The sequence below is a fragment of the Protomyctophum bolini genome, assembly GCF_963924005.1.
Source record: "Protomyctophum bolini genome assembly, chromosome: 4".
Classification (NCBI taxonomy): Eukaryota; Metazoa; Chordata; class Actinopteri; order Myctophiformes; family Myctophidae; genus Protomyctophum; species Protomyctophum bolini.
Genome location: NC_137865.1, coordinates 42,960,630 through 42,985,410, shown reverse-complemented (window position 1 = coordinate 42,985,410; position 24,781 = coordinate 42,960,630). Strand labels below are relative to the sequence as shown.

At 44.5% G+C, this 24,781-nt stretch overlaps 1 protein-coding gene across 8 annotated transcripts in view; it reads left to right on the top strand.

Annotated features, from left to right (window-relative positions):
* The window catches only part of phf21ab (PHD finger protein 21Ab), a 34,668-nt gene extending 10,276 nt beyond the window's left edge, over positions 1-24,392 (top strand). For 3 of the 8 annotated variants that reach the window (XM_080760873.1, XM_080760870.1, XM_080760869.1), the window contains 14 exons: positions 96-161; positions 6,553-6,714; positions 7,117-7,359; positions 9,387-9,482; positions 10,409-10,789; positions 10,954-11,073; positions 11,345-11,396; positions 11,501-11,580; positions 12,343-12,403; positions 14,518-14,657; positions 15,190-15,345; positions 15,743-15,818; positions 16,064-16,167; positions 16,352-24,392. In XM_080760873.1, coding sequence (XP_080616999.1) covers positions 96-161; positions 6,553-6,714; positions 7,117-7,359; positions 9,387-9,482; positions 10,409-10,789; positions 10,954-11,073; positions 11,345-11,396; positions 11,501-11,580; positions 12,343-12,403; positions 14,518-14,657; positions 15,190-15,345; positions 15,743-15,818; positions 16,064-16,167; positions 16,352-18,262 — 3,648 coding nt within the window. In that variant the 3' untranslated portion in view covers positions 18,263-24,392. The remainder of the gene's footprint in view (positions 1-95; positions 162-6,552; positions 6,715-7,116; positions 7,360-9,386; positions 9,483-10,408; positions 10,790-10,953; positions 11,074-11,344; positions 11,397-11,500; positions 11,581-12,342; positions 12,404-14,517; positions 14,658-15,189; positions 15,346-15,742; positions 15,819-16,063; positions 16,168-16,351) is intronic. The other 5 variants (XM_080760876.1, XM_080760871.1, XM_080760872.1 and 2 more) reach the window with 5 other exon arrangements.
* Positions 24,393-24,781: the final 389 nt, after the last annotated feature.

The following is a 24,781-nucleotide window of genomic DNA, read 5'->3' as shown; positions in this document are numbered from 1 at the left end:
TGTTTTTGCGTTGAAGGCAAGCAGACTGTTGTTGGTGTTGTTGAAGCAGTACAGAATCAAGCATTTTGTTCCGTGTGTTTTCTTTCTCTCTCCAGAATGCTGACTTAAAAAAACAGCTCCATGAACTACAGGCCAAGATCACAGCTCTCAGTGAGAAACAGGTACGTTCAATACAAACCTAATTTTACTGAATTAATACTGCATCATCGTCACAGTCCATTGTTAATGCTACCGCTGGCAGCACTGTACTCTACACCCTTCTGTGGAGTATATACGAAGGATGACACATGCAGATGATTAGATGAGGAATTAATTAAGTCCAGGTCCAACAGTAGACGATTGTATTCGTCAATTCCTATTGTTTTGAAATAAGCCAATGAGAGTTTGTCACATTGACTAAATGTTTTAAATAGACTAAAGACTATTGGTTGAAATGAGCCGCGGGCTTATCACCACTCTGGATGATATGACATTTGTAATTGGGTTCTGGTGTTTCCATGTTTCCTTCTATCCCACTGGAGAATGGGTTCAGAGTCGGACAAGCTACCCAATCGTAGCCTGACCTGCCCGATTCATTTTGGAACATAAAGTCCAAGTGTCGGTGGATATTTAGGGAATTTAACTGAGGTCTATTTATCCTACTGAGTGGAAGGACAACCTGTACAGTGAAACAGAAAAAAAACAAGATGCAGTCTAATAATGGAATGGCCTCCTCCCTGTTCAGTTACTATATGCGCAATGCATAGTAACTTTAACGCTTTAGGCCGCCGGCATTCATTGATAAACTGTGATATAATTCACGCCGGATGTGATCTGGTGTTGGGGTGTGCGACGATGTTCTAGCAGCACCGGTCGGTAAACAGGGAGGGATGATGCATCATGGAGGGCATCACAGCGTCGGCTCTGGGCCGTGGAATAAACCTTGTTTTGACCAAAAATGCCATTTGGGACAAGGAATATAGGAGAAACAGGCGATTGAAAGAAACGGATAGAATGGGTGTTTATGGGCACGGCGATCAAGATGGCGCGATCCAGTGTTATTGACAACACCAGTCTAGCAACCCCATGCTAATGTGAGTAGCATTATGACTTGATCAATCAAAAGCACATTTATTAATTGCTTTTAATTGACGTAGATCTATGCCAATGGTGTACTAACAAGTGTTAACTTGTGTGAACAGAAACATACAAATGACAATGTGGTGCAAGAAAAATCATGCTGCCATCATTCCTGCATTGACAAACTGGCTGACTAGTGTGGTGACTGACTAAACTAGTGTGGTGACTGTCTACAACTCGGGATCCCAATCATCCGATGGTAATTCCGATGGAGCATTAGTCCGACATGAGGGAACACCGGTCGGACTAGCGCTCGAACATGCGCTGCTCCCGTGCTTGCGGTTATGGTTTAAGGACTTCAGTGTTTTGTACCATACTATTGTATGAGTACAGAACAAAGAATGTTTGCTTTCGCCATCTCTGTTGAAGAAGAGTCTGGGCAATTAAGATTTAGTCTTACTAGAAGTACTAAAAGTTTCTAAATCTTATATTTAGATTTAGTCTGGCTTAATCTAGTCACCTCTGAGGTAGGTGTCTGGAGGTCAATGATTAAAGTGTGATTACCTTTGAGGGGATTAAGTCCACCCATCAAGTCCATTAGTGTCAACCTCAGACCATCGGATCATGGTCTGATTTTTAATCTAAATGGCGTTGTGTTTCTGCTATTGTCCTGGCTCTGCTCTAATTGATTGCGGTTATGGTTAGGTTTGGGTTTGAGGTAGGTTGTCGGTCTAATGACTTTCGGACTAATAATAGTCTCAGAACTAAAGCCTGTACAACTCTACATCATCTTTGGAAATGGCAATCTTGATAAATATTTCACCAAAGTGCAAAACAATGTTACGAGAACAATTAATGTTAATTCACTTAAAATACATTTCAAATGCAGGTGTAGAAAAGATGTTGTGAAAAGCATCAATACGTTTTCCATACAACATTTTGAAAACGGTACTATTACCGTTATTGGCACCGTTATTTGCTAATTTTGAAATTGCCTACGCACTACAAAATTGCATCTATACTATCAGTTTTTCCACAACTTGGAAAATCAACTGATCCCAGAACTGTGGCTATGTCTCATCATGACTGTTACTGGTGGCAGAAAATCAACTGATCCCAGACCTGTGGCTATGTCTCATGACTGTTACTGGTGGCAGAAAATCAACTGATCCCAGACCTGTGGCTATGTCTCATGACTGTTACTGGTGGCAGAGCCAGAGGGCACACAGAGCTGCGCTGCAGATGCATTATGCATGCACGACTGGATGTCAACACAGCCAGCCAGACGCGATTTATTATGAATAGCATTATTAGTCATGGCCCTATAACTTTAGTCCAAAAATAACAAAGTAGGACTGCTTTTTGGCAACATTCTGCCTATGAGGTGGATGCAGATGGAAAGGCAAAAGATTAGCAAAAGCAGATCTGCAAAAGTTGGCAAACTAAATATCTTAAAGACCTGCACCCATATCTCTTCAGAGACTTTAATGTTAATGTTTAATGTTAATGTTTAAAGTTAATGTTGTGTTAATATAATTTAGAAAGTTCATTGTCATAAAAAAACTAAATGGCTTATGATGCCGCAATGTGCTGAAGCTCTACCCCACACGATCAATTCATTCTCCATCATGACATTGGTACGTGCTGAAGAGAAGTAAACAATGCATGTGATGGAGTCTAAATATTACAAAGAAACACTCTAAGAGGCAATGGCCACTGGCCAAATGAATGCAATGTAATCTGGCCCTTTTTGGGAGTGGGAACTGCACATTTATATTTGTCTCTACCAGGCCGAAGGCATGGGGAGAGAGTATGTGTTCCGGCCCGATCCATGCCAAACTGTACACACACACTCCCTGGATACCAACGACGAACCTCTTATATATAACAACGGCCTGTTATAGCGCCACCATAAGGCAGATTTTGGAAAAACACATTTATGTAGATTACTCTTAGTCTCTTACACATTTCATCCATACATACAATTCGGTATACACTATCTCCATAGTCATGTGATAAATACAGATCTGCACCATTTCCCATCTTCCATCCTGATTGGCTTCCAAAGCTCACTTGATTGGTCCGTTTCGAACAAAATGCCACAAATCACAAACGCAGTGTGCAATTTCTGTGAAATTATACACGCACATTTGCACATTTCCACTGGCCGAGGACGACATGCAAATGTTTTTTTTCCCAAATCAGCTATAACGGGGCAATTCCTGTTTTACCTATAACTGCATCGATCTGTGTACAACTTTGTATGCACACTCCCTAGAGGCCATGGAAAAACATTTTCCCTGCATCCCTCCACATCTGCCGGTTATAGCGCCACCATGAGGCAGATTTCTGCAAAACACATTGTTCATCCAAATCTCACGCAAATCGGTACACATGATCTCTGTAGTCATGTGATCAAGACTAGTCTGTTGGATTTCTCAGATTCTACACTTGGTTGGCTAAGATTGCCTTCCAAAGTTTTCAGGAGTGGCCTGTTTGGTACAAAATTCTGCAAATGTCCTGCTCATCCAGAATTCTATCCTCAGAGATGCGATGAGTGAAGAAAACATTTTGCCAAACATCACACACCCCCCTATCCTCCTGGTGGAGAACCTGTGCCCAGAAGGGCACTTTTTCTAGACAGACTGACCTAATGTTTCTCTCTGTTCCATCTGTTATAATTCTAAAAGAAGCAATAGTGCAAAAAAATAAAAAGCAATTTAGTAATCATTATGTAATGTAGTGCATTTTTGTTTTTAAGTGGACAGTATCGTGTCTTGTGTAGTGGTTAGAGTGTAGCTTTTGGAGCATTTGAGAGAATTAAAAAATAATAAATGGTAACCTTTTTCTAGGCTAGGCTGAGGAAATGCATGCCCCTCCGGTTATGCAAAGTTGTGGTACCCAGATGTCAGAGTGCATCTATAGATTTGTCCAATGTCCTAACAGACCTAGCTCATTATGTTGGCTTACACTTGGAGAGTTGGAGAGTTCAGTCATTGTAATATTATATGGCCAGTACAGTACTACTGACTGACCAGTCACTTCTCAAGATCCCTAAATCAAAGCTGAAATCCCGGGGGGATAGGTCATTTTCTGTTGTAGCACCCACACTGTGGAATGAACTTCCACCTCAAGAGCTTCTCAATCCTTGTCTGTGTTTAAATCACGTCTGAAAACTCACTTGTACTCCTTGGCATTTGAACATACTGATTAAGAGTTGCTGCTTCCACTGCATTGTGTCCTTATGTTGCCCTGTTCATGCACTGTTGTTGCTTTTTTTTTGCTTTGTGTACAGCACTTTGTTTCAACCTTGTTGTATAAAAATGTGCTTTATAAATAAAGTGGATTGGATACAGAATTCATGTCAAAGCGCCAGCGCTCGCCCAGCAGTCTGCTGTCAACGAGGCGGATGCGGGCACACAGGCGAGGTTGCTTTTCGCCCTCAGGCGTTTTACTGGTTGAGTGTATTACCAGATGAATATAATAATGGACAGGTTAATGATTATTGATTACTAGAGATGCACGATATGATCTGTAGCGTATCGAAATCGGCCATCGGATATCGGTCATAGTTTCATAATCATGCACCCCTATATTGATTACTGTTCATTATGAGCAGAGCGGACTTGTAGTATTGAGGGTTTGCTGGAGAATGCAGTGTTGTTGCCAGGCAACACAAAGACTTCATCTGTTGATTCTGGGTTGCAAATGTCATTGTTCTGTCATACGTGTGTGTGTGTGTGTGTGTGTGTGTGTGTGCGCACCTCATTGGCATTGCTTGCATCACACCACAGGGCTTGTTACTGTATGTCACACATTCTGAATGACTATTGTGCCTATAAAGGGCTTTACATAGCAAGCCACGACAGAATAGTTGATCTCATAACAAAGGACATATCTAAACATTTTACACTGTCTGTGAGAATGTAGAAAACATTCCTGTGTCAAACCTTCCATGTTTCAACTCTGTGCTGAAAATCCTGAAATGCATTTTGCACATCTCGCTGCTAAACACACCAGATGTTGTTATTGTCAATGAAGAGAACAGACCAGTTTCCATTCTTGAAGTGGCCTTTGATTCTAGCTTAGAAGAAGCCTTTATGATCAAAGTCATTAAGTACCAGCGGCTCCTCCAGACCATCAGAGAGCTAGGCTGTAGGTGCAATCTAATTGTGTTTATCTTTGGCAGCCTAGGACATGTACATAGGTTGTTGTAAGAGGCTTCCAATAAGTTGGGAATCTGCCAAAATTCTGTGAAATCTCTTCTACTATCGGTAGCCGCCAAATATGGCAAAGGCGCTGTTACGTGTACCCCTGAAGGGTGTGTGGGTATTTGTCCGGTATTTGCTGATTGCATTCTGTACAGCACTGTGTACATATTTGTGTCCTTGGTGGGTGTGTGTGTGTGTGTGTGTGTGTGTGTGTGAGATAACACACATCGTAGATTTGGAAGTAGGCTATCACAGTCTGTCTGTTTTGGGATTTATTTGTGAAAGGAGGCAATATCAACCAGTGTCCAGCACAGCAACGCAACAATCCGGTAGGCTGCGCAAATGTCCTCCCAGGGCCAGGACTTGTGGCAACAACAATCATTTGTGAAAATCACAGTATACATTATTCAACCCGCCTCGGCACGCCCCGCCAGTAAAGTTTAAATATCTCGACTCGGCTCAGTCCGCCCTGCGGGTAACGGGTCGGCCCGCGCAACACTAGTGTGTGTGTGTGTGTGTGTTTCGAGTGACTATAAATCAATGGTGACCGACGGTACAGTAGTATTAGCTATATATATTTGGCTGTACAATTTGTTTAGAGAATATAAAAAAAGAAATCAAATACATACGGTGGCACCCCTAGTCGGAATGAATTCTGAACACCTCGGAACAATGCACTGATTGGTTCATTGGCACCACTCTCTGTATCGCTTTGCAGTCAAGGACACGACCCCCATTTTCTGCCCCAGGATGGGAGGGGGGCTTGTGATTGGGTGAGACCCAAACTGTAGGGCGAAAGTCCCGCCCACCCGGGGCATAATACTAGCTCCCATACCGTGGGGATACTCTTGACGGGGGGCTCACACCATAGAGTATTAAAAGGATAGAGACTAAACTAGCGCGAAGCTCCGCCCCCTCCGCTATTCATGTCAGTGGAAGTTGCTCAGTGGCGTTTTGAAGCACCCGGAAGGCTGCCGGAAGTACCGTCTTTTCGCTGATTCAGCATTTCACTTCCGCATTTGGACACCAAATTTTGGTGTCCAAATGCGGAAGTGCACCCAGAGTGCACCTGGGCTTTACATTGGGCGCTCGGTTGCACGGGGTTTCCTCGTCAAGAATCCACGGGTCCGCCTGCAGTCCTTCCTCTTACCACTAGGGACCAGCGCTTCAACATTGGAGTGCCTAGCTGGCCCCTTGGCTCACACACGGTTTGTCTTGTTGTCGTGAAGAATCCTTAATCTCGTCCTTCTTAACCTTTGACCTCAACTTGTCCCCTCTCCAGAAAAAGGTAGTGGAACAGTTGAGGAAGGAGTTGATGGTGAAGCAGGAACCAGAAAAGTTGCAGCTGCAGCTTCAAAGTTCTCCAGCAGGGGGCGACAAGCAGCCTATCCTCCTGCAGAACATCCCCAGCCTCCAGACTACCCCTCAGGGGGTCCTCCAACAGGTACACGCATGCACCCCCCCCCCCCCCCCCCACACACACACACACACACACACACACACACACTTTAAACAGAACAGTATTTGGCAAGTTGTTTGGCTTTCCTCTTTGTCATGCCAGCTATTACACACACACACACACACACACACACACACAATATGGCTTATTGGCTACAACTATAAATTATGTTTTTAGTAATTATTCTATCAATTCTTTTTTTGAATAATCGTAACAGTCAGGGGGAAGGAATTGTGTTTTTACCCGTCCGTCCGTCCGTCAGTCCGTCCGTGTGCCTCTCTGTGAGCACTGCTGGACTGATTGACATAACGACATAACGTTCCACACATACGTTTTGCTTTGATCCATGTATTGACTCACTGTCCATCTCATCTGATCCCTGAACAGACGCTGACGGTCACTCCTGTCCTGACCACCAAGACTCTACCTCTGGTGCTAAAAGCAGCCGCCACGCCCGCGTCCGTCCTGCCGCAGCGCCCGGCGACAACCGTCACTATGGTTACCACCACCGCCATTACCGCTGCCAGGCCTGAGTCGCAGAGCACACCAATCAACCTGCAGGTGGCTGGCAGGCTAGCCAATCAGGGCTCAGAGCCCGTTAGGCTGTCTGTGTCCAAGAACGCCGTGGTGGTAAGCTTTGCCCCGTTTCTACTCGCTCCCCCTCACTCGTCCAGTCATCCGTCATCCTCCGCTCAGCTCCGACTGATGCCATCCAATCATACTTCAAACAGACGTCCATTATTGTGGATTTTAGGTTGTTTTCCTTGGGCAACATGTTGGACAGATGTCAGTTGAGGGATATATGTGATAGAACATTGGTTCTCCAGTGAAGCCACACCAGGGTTGTTCAGGGATCCCTAGCGCTGCAGCAGACAAGTCGTCATGGTAAGATAGAAAACCAGCATTAAACCAGGAGGACCGGAGCTGAAAACCACAACTCCTACTACCCAAGTGTAGTCTAGATGTGGTGTGTTAGGATGTGTGTTTTCCTGTTCTGGGGATGTGTGTGGTGGCCTTTCTACCAACCAAGAGTTTCCCGCTCAGAGATGTTTAGCGTAAACCCAGTCCACCCTACTCCTCCACTACTAATTGAAATGTGCCATTCATACTTTAAATGCTTAGTATGAGGTATAAAGTACAGCAGCCTTGTGTTTCAACAGAAGTATTGGGTAACACTGACGTTATGTATCTTGCAGGACCTTTCACTGCTTTGTCTCAACAATTACTGTATGACTAAGCAGGTAAAGGATTGACAGGTTTGAGCAGACTAACATCAGTCACTCTACCATTCAATGTAGTAGAAGACGTGCAGGTTTACCCCGCAGCTACGTCAGCTCCGCCTAGAGGAAATACGTACCCGTTTCTGGATTCGTCTTTAACTGGTCTTTCAAGTAGACCATGAGTAAAGCTATGTTGTAGGTTCAGAGATGCTAAGCTGACAGTTGTATCCACACACAGCACTGCCATTGGATAGGAATGGTATCCCACTGTCTGCGGTGATAATTCGGGTAACACAGCATAAGAAGGAGATCATGTAAATGATATGTGTCAATGCTGTGCAACACGAGCCACTGACAGCTCTGTGATTAGTTTGATAGTTAGTTATACATCCTCAAACGGTTAACAGTGCTTAACACCTTAACTAACATCGTTTGATATACGCAAGTGGAGAAGAATATTTAACACTCGCTTAGCTGAGAAATTATTCCATCAACACCCTGTACATCACGGGTCATTCGTTGACCCATGTGCAGTACAAGCAGTTCAACTTTTCAAGTAGACCATGAGTAAAGCTATGTTGTAGGTTCAGAGATGCTAAGCTGACAGTTGTATCCACAGCACTCTGCCATTGGATAGGAATGGTATCCCACTGTCTGCGGTGATAATTCGGGTAACGCAGCATAAGAAGGAGATCATGTAAATGATATGTGTCAATGCTGTGCAACACGAGCCAATGACAGCTCTGTGATTAGTTTGATAGTTAGTTATACATCCTGTGCAGTACAGGCAGTTGTCTTGAAGACAAGCTAAATGGCATTCTGTGAGTATCTTACGTCCTACATACCACATACAGTACCGTGCCTTTGGTGGATGTCATGATGTTATTGTTTGACATTGGTCACTCGGAGGTCTGCTGGTATTAGCATGCTTGATGCTTTGTTTGACGGAAGTAATCAAGATTATAGTTTTGATGTACAATAATTGCACTTCAATTGACTTCTTAACATTTTTGTTTTGGCATAATATAACTATGTCCCCCACTCCCCAATATGACTGGATATGCTGTAAAACATTTTATTTTAATTTCAGCTTGTCTTTAAGACTAACATAACGTAGTAAGACGAGATGATAAGAATGAATTTAATTTGGTAAACGGTGCTTGAAATATTGGTGTTGCGCAACAGCCTGTATTAGTGTGACTTGCCATAAATCAGCAGCTTGCCCAATAGAACTACAAAGAAAATGTCTGCCTTTTCAACCATCCTGGAATGCTCATTTTTGAACAGGCACGCTTGTTCCATCCAGTTCCAGGTCTCTGGTTGTAGCCGTCCTGGTGTAGACTGAGGAGTAAAGATGTTTAGCAGTAGAGCTGAGATGTTTAACTGAGAGCTGGAGCGGCGCCCGTAGACCCTCTATCTGTCCTGGTTTTGTCTCAGGTGCAGGCCACCACCACCTCCTCTGCCCAGCCAATCAAAGTTCCTCAGTTTGTCCCTCCTCCTAGACTGACGCCTCGACCCACTTATCAGCCACAGGTGCGTCCCGATTAGCCCCGCCCCTCAACTCCCCTGATCCCACCAATCAGTGTATGAGGCGATTTGCTGCTCTGTCCTGCAGAGGGCAGCATTGTTGCCAAATGCTTAAGCCTGGCACTAAAAAGATGGCTGTGCTCCGTGCTCTTCTCCTCTCCTTGTCCCTTTTCTTTTACACCTCAGATGTTGATAGCTTATCCCGCCTGGTTGTTTTTGTGTGTATCTGCGTGTGTGTGTTTTGTCTTGGTCGTGAAACCTCGTTTTCCTGCAGCTTAGTGTTTTTGTGTTCCTGGCTGTCGGTGTGTTTTAGCTTTCCTGACCCGACCGTCGTGTCTGTCTCGCTGGGAATAATGCCAGTGGGAGCTCAGTATCACAGACTCCTTTAAGCGTGTGATATGCAGCCTTATACTCAATCTTATATTTGTCTTTATTAACATTCTTATATGTCCTCACACTCTCATAAAGCCTCATAAATAGTGTGTTTGTATGTCCCTAGAAACACGTCTGGGGAATGATACACATAATCTCCAAACTACTATAAACAGGTCTGGCACTAACTCATTATTTGTCTTCAGATTTGATGTTGTCTTGCCAACAACCACACATCCAATGATCTACATGCTGAAGTGAAAGTGTTATTTATTTTTCCTTTTTTTGAGAATTCGCTCAACTGAAGGCTGCATGTTCAGTTGCACAAATGCCCTAAAAACATCAATATCGATACTCTAATAGAATAATAATGAATATACCTACAGAACAAGGAGTTAGATTTAAAATGTGTTTGTAAAATTCCTAGACCAAACGTTTTGAGGGTTAGGCCCAGATTATCTGCATATTGCCGACAGTGTCACATTGGCATTACCCAGCAGTACTGTTCTCTGTTCTGTGTGCTGGTCGTTGACTGCTCTTTGGATGCTTTGTTCTGATAGGTCAGACCTAAACCTGCTACGCCCACCAACGTGCCCATCGCCCCGGCTCCGCCCCCTCCCATGATGGCCGCCCCACAGTTGCTACAGCGGCCAGTGATGCTGGCGACCAAACTCTCCGCCTCCTCGCTGCCGTCTTCGGCCGCGCCGATCCACCAGGTGCGCATCGTCAACGGCCAGCCCTGTAGCCCCAACCCCACCCCGCCCATGTCTGGCAAAACGATGCAGACGACCCCCCTGGCGGGCATCGTTATCGCCACGACGGCGCCCGGCATCTCTTCGGCTGCCGCCGCAGCGACGCGTCTCGTCAGTGCAGCACATCCTGCCCAAAGGCCCACCACTATGTCTCCAATCCAGATCAGTAGCCTGGGCTGTGACACCAAGGTAAGTGTTCTCAACAGTTTCCCTCCCATTCACCAGGTAATTGATTGTAGAACAGCTTCCCTCCCAATAACGAGTTAGACCTCTAACACCTCCCCCTTCATCTCTCCACTACAGACTGTTAAAGCATCTTTTCTAACACCTCCCCCCTCATCTCTCCTCTACAGACTGTTAAAGTATCAGGAGGCGCAGAGCGGAAGGCTGTAATGAGGCTCTCCTCCTCTTCCTCCTCGTCTCTTCTGTCACCTTCTGCTCCTCCCAGACCCAAGAAGGAAGAGAACCCACAGGTACGCTACATTGATTGGTTTACATGACGGCATGTTTGCTGCAGTAATTACTGTTAATGCCGGTACTCTGTGATAATGACTCCGTAACAACCACACCGATGCCCTGACAATGGTGCCGATTCCATGACAACGATATTGACTTTACAACAAGGCTGATTCTATGGCAATGGTCCGGTCTCCATGACACTTACTACGTGATGGAATCTGAATGGCTAGAAGACCTGTGTGTAACATGATAACCTTTGTATTTAATTTAAACAACCTTTTTTAGAAACTGGCCTTCATGGTGTCACTGGGCCTCGTAACACATGACCATCTAGAGGGTATGTTATTGGTCAGATCACATATTATGCACATTAAGATATGAAGCTGTTGCATTTTAAAAAAATCATTCAAATTCTGTATCAAACGACTTCTGTTTGTGCAGAGATTCAGAGCAGACGTCAAGAGAGGAAGCGAAGAACAACAGCCAACCCAGTTTACAGCGGAGCCGTGTTCGAACCTGAGGTAAGAGTTTGTACATAACATTCAGCTTCACTCAACAACAGGCTTTGAGTTGGTCATTTACTCAACATCAGATTCTATCTGCAAAGCTATAATGACCTGTACAGTATCTGGAGAGTATCTGGAGCACCGTTGAGAGCCAGATTATCCCATTAGAACCTGAGGCCGATTCTACAAATGTCTTTAAATATAATATAATATAATATATGCGACAGTCACTCAGTCTGTCTCAACTCTCAACCAAGACAACTCACTTCATCCAGTGTCCACGCTGATCAGAATGTGTAACATTAGTAACCAGCGCTAGACGAGCCTGCGCAAGGTAATAATTAAAAGCTGTGAGCGCTTTAGTCGTGTGTGTGTGTGTGTGTGTGTGTGTGTGTGTGTGTGTGTGTGTGTGTGTGTGTGTGTGTGTGTGTGCGTGCGTGCGTGCAACACTGCGTGCCACACTGCGTGCGTGCAACACTCTCCCTAAACTGAAATTAAGGAATGGCAGCTAGACCTAATATTAATATTAATGCATTTTGGCTATGTGCAATAATGCACAATAAATAAATGTATGTTTTAATGTCATCGTGTAGCTCTACAACAGAGTCACAGCCATGACAGCAATGGTACATTTGATATAAATCTTCAGCTAAATATGAGACTGGGCGTTGGGGGATGCGTCAGCTATGGGAACCACTGGCTTAATATATGACACGAACAAGTTACACAATTTCCACTGAATTCTACATTTGTTCTACATGTTGTTCTTATTTGCAGAGGAAGAAGAGTGCTGTGAGTTATCTGAACAGTCCTCTGCACCAGGGAACCAGGAAGAGAGGTCAGTACCACCAACATGGCTATCCCACAATGCATTTATGCTTAATAACGTTTTTAGATACTGAATTACTTCGTCTGAAAGCTAGTTGATTTCATTTCCCACCACCTGTCTTTCCTCTGTTTGACATTCTAGTGATAGATGAATTGAATCATTGTATGAATCCCTAAAGATTAAAAAAAAAAACAGTTCAGGTAAAATCAAATAAAAGAGAAATGGAAAATATTGACCTAACATTTAACACATTTATGTTTAGTTTTAGGCAAGAAATAGTTCCAGCACTTGCTTTGCAACTAAAATGCAACAATCAAAATGACAATTTCACAATAACTGGAATAAGTATTTAGCTAGCACATCAATCCTTTTACCGAAACATTATGCCTCAAACTACTTTGAATCATGTTGAAGATGCATACAAAGGTATTTTCCACTTTTCTAAACACCACACAAGGCATTGGCAGCACAGTAATATATATATAATGTAATCAATTGCTATTAATCTCCTACATGCTAATGTGTATTATCTATTTATCTATGTGTAATATGTCAATCCAACAAATGTGAAGCTGTTTATAAAGCAATTTTTGATATGCTTCTCAGTGCAAGTGGACACTGCTGTGAAACACTTCCACACTTTTCTCCTTCTCGCCTTCTTTCATCTCCTGTCTCGCTGTCTGCCTGCTGAATCCTGCTGTTTGAAGTTTCATTTAACCTTCAAGTCTTCATCTCGGCCTCCAGAGCTTTCAATTCCTAATCATAGTTTATTAAATCTGCGTTCTGTCACCCCTTCGTCTGTCAGACTTGTGCAGATCTCAGCTGGTTGGATAGATGATATTTTGGAAAATTGAAACATGGACAACATGGTGACTTTAGTGGATAGAGCATATGGCATTTAAATGAAAGGTCACAGACGAATGTTACAGCAACCAATCCACACTTAGGCAAGAAACCGATTCTTGCTCCCTCATTATGACTCTTAAAGTGTACAATCCGATATACAGTAAGTGAACTTGATATGAAACAATTGGCATTGGCAACACTGCAAGCATATACATTTTGTTCATGAAATCTAGTAAACCCTTGTAGCTAGCTTCTCCCGAAAATGTTGAAAGTAGTTCCTGCTGTTTGGCAATGTAGTGATGGTGTGTGTCTGTGTGTCTGTGTGTCTGTGTGTCTGTGTGTCTGTGTGTGTGTGTGTGTGTGTGTGTGTGTGTGTGTGTGTGTGTGTGTGTGTGTGTGTGTGTGTGTGTGTGTGTGTGTGTGTGTGTGTGTGTGTGTGTGTGTGTGTGTGTGTGTGTGGCTGTGGCTGAGGTCTGCTAAGGTCTGCTGAAGTCTGGAGACTTCTGGTGGGTGTATTCAAAGAACTGGAATTGGACAGAATTGTGCATGTCTAAGAATATCGATAAGCCCAAACCTTATTGACGTTTGGGTCTCAGTAACTTGGGAATTGTAATAGAACCGGATTTCGATCCCCATCCCTACCCCCGACTGCTCTCCACGGGTGCCATATTAATGACAGCCACTGCTAGTCCTAATAGTTAGGAAGGGTAAAGAACATAAAATTCAAAGACCTGATTTTTTCCTTAGGATGGTTTGGGGGCATCGTATGTACGGGCCAACTTATAAAGGACTGAAGTCCGACCACAACAACGCCCCCCTCCCCAGATCCATACTCCCAACATTAACCTCACCAACCTAATACAGCTAATCACGGAGCCTGAATTAGTTTCAACCTACATGGTGCACTTCTTTCCACCCTAATAACTCAAGTCCACTTTGTGTCATCACCACAGCCATTGGATTATCACTCGGGGAATGCAATTCATCCATTCAATTCCAGTTTTGTGAATGCCGGACATTCCTTGCTCTGTCCTACTGTTGCTGCTCGCTTGACCGCCATTGTCCAGCACTAACACTGCTATCTGTGCTTCTGACTCCTCCTCCTCATCTTCCTCCTGTCCCTCCTCTTCCTCTCTCACGCTAGCCAATGAAGACTCCCTTTCCAAGGTATGTCAAACAGACATGTTGTGTTCTTCCTCCTTCCCCCTCTCCATCATTTTTTTTTTCTTTTTTTTTTCTTTCTGTCCGTCTTTTTTGTCGTCTGTCATCTCATTCAGGTCGTCCTCCCAAATTCAGTGGAGTGCCGGAGCCGGGGACTCCGCCCCTGCCCCCGCCCCCTGGCTGTAACTCCGCCTCTTCCCCTGCCCAACACCACCACCACCACCCCCTCCCCCCGCCAAGCCCCGCCACCGGGGATGTAAGTAACAGCCTGGGGGTGGGGGGCGGGTTCAGACTGACACAAGCCGGACCTCAAACCCCCCCTCCCCCTAGTCAGATAGACCAATCACAGTTGGAAACCCCGACACATCGACAACAACAACACACTAATATTTCAGTCCTGTCCTCCTATTGGCTCGGTTACCCTGTCAGTCATCTAAGACCTCCATGTCCATCCATGTCCACATCAATCATCACTTCTTTTTTTTTGTTGCTCAAGGCAGTCTTACAAAGTGAACAGTTTCCCCCTTTTAGAGCACCCTCTCTTCTACTGAATTAGGTTGTGAGAAATGTCACCACCAGTGTCTTTTAAATAAACGACAAGTACGGCAGGCTAGATTAATGTACACGCAATTAATCAAACTCCAGACCGACCAACTTGACAAAGGCCAAGTTCAGACCACACCAAACGAATCGCGGCCCTTCCTCCTGCCTCGCCACTCCCATGGCGATCGGCCGGCCGGGGCCCGTACAGGGCAGGAAACTGATTGGTCCCAATTCCTTCCTCGCAGGGAGACATCCATGAGGATTTCTGCACTGTGTGCAGACGCAGCGGACAGCTGCTCATGTGCGACACATGCTCACGTGTCTTTCACCTGGACTGCCTGGACCCTCCCCTGAAAACCATTCCTAAAGGCATGTGGATCTGTCCCAAATGTCAAGACCAGGTAAAGCAACACAGCAGACAGACCCCGCAGAAGGGCCTGTACAGTCAACAACAAGCCGTCCACAGAGTGCCAGCAGGTCCCTCTGTAGCTGTACTATCACTGTAGAACGGACCTTTTTTTTTTATTGAATAGAAAGGTTTCAACACTGTTCAGTTACTTTGTAAGCCACACAACCCACAACACAACACTGTTCTGTACTTTTGTTCTGTGCCTCAGTGTGTCATTCATTTCTGTAAGTGTAAAGGCTCAACATCTTTCACATCCATTCGAGTCCATTCAACCGTCTGTCCCAGCCTCACCACAGGGTGCGGTCTGGGAACCCCCTACCCCTTCCCCCCCTGCCCCCTGCCTCCCCATGTACCTTGTCACCATGACAACTCTCAGCTTCTCCCTGTAGATCTTGAAAAAAGAGGAGGCCATTCCGTGGCCTGGAACCCTGGCTATTGTTCATTCCTACATCGCTTACAAAGAAGGTGAGGCCACAAAAGAGTATTTTAAAATAATGTCCTCTACTTGTGTTGTTGACTTCTCTTGTCCTTCATCCTTACATGATCTTTCTAGGTTTACAATAATGTTGCCTGGCTACGTTGACTCTGGCCATTTTACTACTACATTTTACAGATCTGGAAATTGAAGTGGAATTTATTATTCCCCCGTGGGAATAATAAGGAATTGGAAGTGGAACTTATTATTGGTCATGTTTGTCCATTTTCTACAGCGAAAGAAGAGGAGAAACTGAAACTTGGGAAGTGGAGTTCTGAACTGAAATTAGAACGTGAACAGCTGGAACAGAGAGTCAAACTGCTCAGCAACTCCATAACGGTAAGGAAAGAACAGCTCAGCAACATGTGTTTCATTAACTAATTCATCACCACCAGGGGGCGCCAAAAGGCTCAGACCGCCTATCTATTTATTTATTTCATTTTATTAAAAAAAAAAAGAAAAAAGTAAAAGTATGTTTACTCATATTCCACTGACATTTTGTCTCTGTGCTCCCCTTCAATAGAAATGTATGGAGACCAAGAACGGCATTCTGTCTAGACAGAAGGAAATGCAGCTTTCTCTGGACAAGGTAAAACATCTAGTCCGCCTCATTCAGGCCTTTAACTTCAACCAGGCCCTGGGAGAGAGCCAGTCCAAAGGGCCCGATATAGCCAGGGCTCAGGTCACCGAAGCAGCCAGGATCCAGGGACCTGATGCAGTCAGGGCCCAGATCCCCGAAGCAGCCAGGATCCAGGGACCTGATGCAGTCAGGGCCCAGATCCCCGAAGCAGCCAGGATCCAGGGACCTGATACAGCCAGGGCTCAAGTCCCCGAAACAGCCAAGATCCATGGACCTGATGCAGTCAGGTCCCAGATCCCTGAAACCGCCAGGGCCCAGATCCCCGAAACAGCCAGGGCCCAGGGCCCCGAAACAGCACGGGTCCAGGGACCTAATACAGCCAGGGCCCAGGTCCCCGAAACAGCCAGGGCCCAGGTCCCCGAAACCGCCAGGGCCCAGGTCCCCGAAACCGCCAGGGCCCAGGTCCCTAATACAGCCAGGGCCCAGGTCGCCGAAACAGCACAGGTCCAGGGACCTGACACAGCCAGGGCCCAGGTACCAGATACAGCCAAGGCCCAGGTCCCCGAAACAGCACGGGCACAGGGACCTGAAACAGCACGGGCCCAGGGAGCTGAAACAGCCAGGCCCCAGGGACCTGATACAGCCAGGGCCCAAGTCGACGAAACAACACGGGTCCAGGGACCTGAAACAGCCAGGCCCCAGGGACCTGAAACAGCCAGGCCCCAGGGACCTGAAACAGCCAGGCCCCAGGGACCTGAAACAGCCAGGCCCCAGGGACCTGAAACAGCCAGAGCCCATGGACCTGAAACAGCCAGGCCCCAGGGACCTGAAACAGCCAGGGCCCAGGTCCCCGAAACAGCACAGGCCCAGGGACCTGATACAGCACGGGCCCAGGGACCTGATACGGCCAGGGCCCAGGTCCCAGAAACAGCACAGGGACCTGAAACAGCCAGGGCTCAGGCACCTGATAAAGCCAGGGCCCAGGTCCCTGAAACAGCACGGGCCCAGGGACCTGATACAGCCAGGGCCCAGGGACCTGATACAGCCAGGGCACAGGCACCTGATACAGCCAGGGCTCAGGCACCTGATACAGTCAAGGCTCAGGTCCCTGAAACAGCCAGGGTTCAGGTCCCCGAAACAGCCAGGGTCCCCGGGATTAACGCAGTCAGGGGCCATGTTGCAGACACAGCCACAGGACAGGACGCCGACACAGATAGGGGCCAGGAGTCTGACGTGGCCAGGGGCCAGGAGTCTGACGTGGTCAGGGGCCAGGAGTCTGACATGGTCAGGGGCCAGGAGTCTGACACAGCCAGGGGCCAGTCCAAGGATGAGGTCAGCACTGTGGCAGTGACCATTGGTATGGGTGGAGTCAGCTGTGTGGGTGTGGCCAATTCTGTCTCTGATGAGCAGGTTGATGGAGTCAGAAAGGAGGAGGAGGAGGAGGGAGGTGCTGGAGCAGGTGGAGTCATCTCTGAGACAGGGGGCGGTGACAACGAGGGCAAGGCTCCTCCACAGGAACCTGCCAGCCAATCGGCGAACAGCCCTGCTAGGGTTGGACTTGGGGTGGGTTTAGTGGTGAGGGTGGAGACCGAAGCGGGCCAATTGGCCAACCCTGACCCGGGCTCCTCCTCCTCCTCCTTGGTGGCAGTTACCGTAGCAACGACCAACGGCTGCTCCGACAGTGGATCTGGTCACACCCCCATTATTTCTGACACCAAGATGGCCGCCGGCAGCCTAGAGACTGTAGCGGAGATGAAACAGGAAGAGGTCGCTAACGTCAACAACAGCAAAACCTCAGAACCTTCCCAGCATTCTTTGCCAGCCCTGCTCAGCAGTGCGGACAGTAAAAAGTAAAAAAAAGAAAACGCTAACGTCTCTCTGAGCTGCCGAATCTAAAACATATATATATTAAAAAAAAACAAAAAAGACTTTTCGCTTGCGCCGTACGGCGCCCTGAAGTTGCCAATCTGTATAAATGTTGTTTGTTTGCATCGTATTGTCAGACTGTGTCAGTGGTAGAGCCACAGCCCAGCTCACATAACCCACAAACCCCAAAAGGTTGACGGTTATGTCCCAGTGTTGTCATGCCAACAAGTAGGAAAATGTATGGAGGGAAACGGTTTGATTTGAGCCGCTGCGACACCAGCGTGTGTGCCTGCTGCTACGGCGGGAGTGGACGGGGCTTCGTAAAGGAGGTCTCATTTCAAAAGGTGTGGGGGTTCTAGTGTAGGGGTCGAGGCTCTGAGGGTGCAGGGCTAGCAGGCGTCTAGAGCTGTCATTCGGTGAGGGAAACTCATGGCTCTTTTTGACTATCAAGGGAAAACCTCCAACCTTCCATTTCCTGAAACACTCCAGAACCTGTGAAGTTCTGTGATGTTTTGTTTTTGTGTTTGTTTACGTTTCTATTAAGCAAGGCCACCCCTGAAGCGGGACTTACGTCATTAAAAAATACATTAAAACGATGTATAAGCTCTCAACATGTCGCAGTGTGACACGTCGTGAACTTTTAGATCGGCTATTATTTTCGAAAACGTTTTGAAAGTATGAGTTCTGAGATCTCCCAGGGTCAGGGTTATTAGTACCCACCTCCTGAGCAGTGCCCAAAATTAGGTTCTGAGAACCTTATGTGAAACTGAGCCGTAGCGTATTGAAACAACTCCAAAACCCAGAATGAAATGCATTTCATGGCACGGTTCTCTAGTACTTGTAGTCGAAAAGAGCCATAAATGTAGGTGCGGTTCTGGTGCTGCCTAAAGAGGTGTCGCTGGATGGTGGGGTTTGGCTGTGGGTGTGGTTCAGTGCCACGCCAGGGCATTGAACTAGACACCTATCATCCTCATGTCACCACTTGATGCACCAGTTCCATACCCTCTATTCAGTATTTTTTTTTATAACGCCAGGGGGTGTGGAAGTTCATGGCAATTCAACAGTACCTACCCTCACCACCCCCAGCCCACCACTTCAGGCAGAATCAGACGCTAGCAAATTAATACTTAAAAGATTTGGTGCTGTAGAAGGCTGAGCTATAGCTATAGCTATGGGGGTTTGTGTCGATATGAAGAGGAAATTGAACGCGTGTGGTTAGCCTAACAGATGTTTTCAGTGGTGTCGGTCAAGTGTAGTGATTGAGTTTCATTTTGTGAGTCAAGTGTGTCAACTGTGAGCACTAAATGTGAAAAATTGCAATATTGCAATGTCAACACACAAAACTTATCTATCTGGGCTGTGTTTGTTTCTTTTTTTTTATAGGAAAAGATATTCAGGTCTTCCTAGTCTCCAGAAATAAGTGCTTTCTGTGTCCTTGAACCCAGTCTGTAGTGAAAGATGTACGTATGTTGGACTGGCGTTGTTTAACACAAAGGAATACTCTTTTAAAAGTGGTGATCCTTGCATTCTGTATATTTCTGTTGAATTCTGAACTGCCAAAATGCTATTGTATCCAAATCCAGCAGGGACAAAGTCTACTTACTGTATTGAGAGATCAAGTGATCAAGTTGATTGACATTGTGCAGTTAAGAATCTTATACCATTTCCCCCCCCCCAGACACACAGGAGAGAGTGAGGGAGAGCACGGTAAACAATAACCTAAAAGTTACTTTTCTTTTCCTCGACGAGGGAGGGTTTGTTGTATGAACCTGCTGTGAAGGGAGAAATACCACAAACCCTCAGACTTAAAGCACAAGCTTGCTGCATAACAAATAAGTGCTGAAGAGCTTTTTGTACGTTACATATGGAACTAAAACAGAGTATGCATCTCTTTGTTGTAATGTGAGTTTATCCCCAACTTGCCAATATTTTTGTATGACTGAAACCTGCTCCTGTCTGTCTAGTTCATGGTTCAGGAGGAATGCCTGGACTTAATCACCCCCCTCCCAACACACACACACACACACTCACACATACTTTTTCTGTATGGAACATATACATATCAGTCACTGGGCTGAAACTGGGTGAGTTAATTTGGCCCTGTCATTCAGATAAATTGATGAATTGATAAGTCTGATTGGCTGACGTTAACAAACCCTTTGATCTGTGTGCCTCGAGTTGCAATGAACTCTGTAGAATATTTATCTTCATTTGAATATTACAGTCACTATAATGTGCATTCATCATCCTTGATCATCCTTTTTTTAACATGTTTGGTTTTGCTACAAAATGGAATCTGAATAATATCCTTTGGATGAGTAAATAATGTAAAGATTTGTAGAAATGGACGTGGATAAGATATGATGTAGAGATTCTGAAGACCTTTATCTAGCAAACAGAGTTATTAAGAAGGATGTGGTACCGTTCCATATCAATATGATATTATGTTGAACATATCAGCATATCCTAGCCACCATCTGATTGGCTAACGCAGTATGTCAATCAGACTTCAGCCAGTCTTTGTGGACATCCAACAGATGTCCACAAAGACATCTGTTGAAGGAAAACGTTGTCTTCACGTTCTGGTTCATGGTAACATGTTGTTCTGTGATTAATGTCTCCCCCCTCTTGATATTTACTGATTTGAGCCATTTTATTGTTGAAGGGAATGGACTGTTTGACCAAAAGATGCAATTCTAACTAAACACAACTACAAAAATGTTTTTCTTTTTTTTCGTTTTGTTATTTAACTACAGATCCTTGAGAATTTCATGCATTTTTTCCTCTTGCATGTGTGTCAACTCTGCTCTGGACAGGAACAATCCTCAGTGAGTTAATAGTGGCATAACGTCCGTGTACATGTTTAAACATGGCGTCTGTGGCTGGTTCCCTCTCTAGGTACATGGAGTGCCTTTCTTTCTTCAAACAGCAGATTTAATATTTGTCTTGACTTGTTGCACTGTGACTCATTTAAACCTTACTAATGCTACAAACAGCTACTCCTCTACGGCCCTCTGTATGTCTGTCTGTCTCTCTGGTTGTTTCTGTTTATTTGTCCGTCTCTCGTCTGTCTGTTCATCTGTATTTTTGTCTCCATCCTGTCTTCGGTCTGTTCCACATTTAGAGCACAACATAGATCCAGTCTCTTCACTTTTAGACTGCAGGTTGTCAATGCAAGTTGGAACTTTATTTCCCAGGATGCTGTTGATTTGATCAGATAGTGATTTTTGTGTTGGGGATTAGCAGTTGCCTTAAATCCTTTATTATTTTTAAAAGATCTGACGTTCAGGTTTGCGTCTTTAAATGGTTACTTGTCGTAGTGACTAGAGGGTTTGTTTTATTTTAAGCACTTTTTCGTTTTGGCCAGTATTAATATTAATTTAAATATTGATAACATCTACTGAAGGCTGGTCTCGATCCATCTATTTCTGTCAAATCGCTCATCCATTCCTCACAGTGGAGTTTGAACCCATTTAGACCTGGCATTACTAGTGATCAAATGTAATGATACAAACCACATACTACTACTATGTGAAAGGAAGCAGGAAATTGACCTAAACAAGAAAATTTGAGTTTTTAAAATTGTGATTTATTTAAATTTAAAAGTAGTAGTCAGATGACCGTTTGTAGAAAACATTAAAACAATAGTGTACACTGTATGTGTTTGTCCTCTTTCTAAAATACTAGGAGGAAGTCACACACACTGTACAGCAGGTTGTACTTTGCATGAGAAAAACAGATCCGATTTCTGTGTATAACCAGGAACACATTTTAGTGTAAATGGGAATTTGGAATACGGTAAATATGCAGCTATAAGACATATGTTGATGCCAGGTGTAAACGGGGTTCAGTATTTCACTGTGTTGAATCCTAAGTCAGGCCATGTTTGACTGCGTACATTTGGAATGAACAAACTAAACCGCACGCCGATTGTTCAGAACAAGGCCCCAAACGACCAACCAATCTGACCAATCGGCACGGTGGAAAGCATGCCTTCTTATGCAAGTTTTTATACAACATTTTGTCAAACTTTTTTGATACATATTATGCTTTGAGGCTTTCATTTTGGAAACCCTTCATTGTTATTTTATTTTTTGACCTTGTGGTAATAAGCATTAACAAAGCAGTCAGCCTCTTACAACTACACCCTCTATAGAATAGATGCACCATACAACAACGTAACCACACCCTTGGAAATTACACCATGTACAACGATACTTTCTGCAACTACACACAGTACACAATACCACACTTCTCACTATCATGTCGACTATGTTGCATGTTAACATGCCATCAGTAACATTACTAACCGGTGAATCATTTTACCATGTTCTTAGGTAACTGTGTTACTAATATGTTTACTAAGTTATTGTTCCTAACATGCACACTATGGTATTAGCATAGTTATTACATACACTATCAGTGGAAACCCCATCTAATAAGTGTTTCTATTTAATACCCTTGGTTCCAGTGAATGGAGATTTCATGCTGAAGCTGCAATGACATTCATTCTAGACGATTGTGTGCTTCCAATTTTGTGGCAACAGGCTGTTTCCCGTTTCAAAATTACAATATCACATTCCCCGCTGCTCTGGAATGCTTTTAACTAATTGGAACATTGCTGCTGCAATTTTCTTCCATTCAGCCACAAGAGCAGTTGCGGTTGGACACTTTATGTTAGGCGATTACAGTCTGGCTTGCATTTGGTGTTCCAGCATTGGGGCGGAGAGGAGGTTGTCCGCAAACTGATGCCACAAAATTGGAAACGCATTTGTTGTCTCGTTTTGGTCATTGATTGTATCTCCATTCGCTGGAACAAAGGGCATTTATTAGAAGCATTAATTACAAAGGATGTCCGCTGATTTTGTTGTCATGTAGTGTATGTTCTATGTGGTTGTTTTTTATTGTGTTAAGCCGACACAGCTCTCCATCCAGAGGCTTTGTGGGAAACCAGGAAAGCTCATTGTCTTGCCTCGGTCTGTCCTGCACAGACGGCACTAATCGATTTCCAAAAGTATCTGATCCTTTTTGACCACCATCGTCTTCGTGCGATGGAGTATAAATTAAGCTTAAATGTCTGTCCAATCAATGTAGGAATCTGGCTGCACTAATCATGAACTTTGACAGTTATTATGCACCGTTGTTTCTGTGCTGTCTGTCGGCAGGACAGAATCTTTTTCAAGGTTTGGTTGATGCACAACGCTGGTTGGCAGTGTTGGAGAGGTCCATGGTTCTCTAGTCTAGATAGATGAGAACAACCCCTTCGTCCCTATCCTCAGACTATACAAACCAGTATATCCAAAGAACATTTTAAATGTACTTTTATTTTTTTATGCTTTTCTTCTTTCATCTGGAAGCCTGTATATGTATGTATGTATTGGCTATACATATCCTGCCGTCTGGCTATGTCACTTCTCAGCATCGTGTGTGCATTTACCAACACTTCTTTGCGGCATCTTCTATCAAACGGGAATTAATGGGAAAACAATTATTTTTATGCATTTCATAGATAAGACTCATCTCCAGTTTGATTTTTTTTTGTTATTGGTTTAGCAGTGTTGTGGTGGTGTTTGGGGTTTGTTCTCCAGGTGATGGCAGTCATGACTGTGGCCTTCTAGTGTTGTCCATCGACTCTCATCCTATCACCCCTTCCGTCATCCACACCTTCAGCTTTTTTACCTCATCCACTGCTGAGTCCGTCGGTTGGGGGTGTATTGAGTGCAAAAAATAAAATAAACGTCTTTTTTAATTATCTTCCATTTTCGGTGAGATGCATTGTAGCGATACAAGTACAGTACCAGTTCATCTGCTGTGCTGAAATAATGTGTAAATTGGTAAATTACACAATCTGAATATTTGTATAATTGTTTGTATTTTTTCATAATAATTTTGGAAAGGACTGTGTTTAATTTTTCAACTTTTTGTTTTCTTTTTTTGTTTCTGTTCCAGAGGTTTTTGTGTTGGCCTGTTGTCATTGGTCTGCTGGGTTTCTTACCTCCGTCTTGTATGCAGTGTTTAGACAATACTGTAGGGCACATGGGGACACATTGATATTAGGAGCATTTGATCAATTTGTATTTATTTATTTTATCATTTTGTTAATAAATTGTGAAAATCAGCCAGTGTTCAGTTGTTGTGGCTTTATTCTGGCCTGGGGTTCCTTTGAGGCATATTGGTTCTCAGCATATACCTATAATATGTGGGGGACCCCAGGTGTCTTTGAGAGGTCCCCAGCTATGATTGATTGATAGTTAAGAACCAAATGGGACAAAATTGGACCTTTTACAGGTCCATTTGGTTCCAGCTATAGCCTACATGTTCTGAGTTTAATTATATTTTTTCAGTGTATATTCGGGTCCCAGAGATAAAAACAAAACAAAAAAACAAGCTTTATCAATGCAAATAAAACCGGGGATCCTTGAATTTTGAAAGGGTTGACAATCATGCATGATCTGTGGAAGTTGGGATAAGATGTTGTTCACCACAGAGGAGAGAGTGGGACATTTT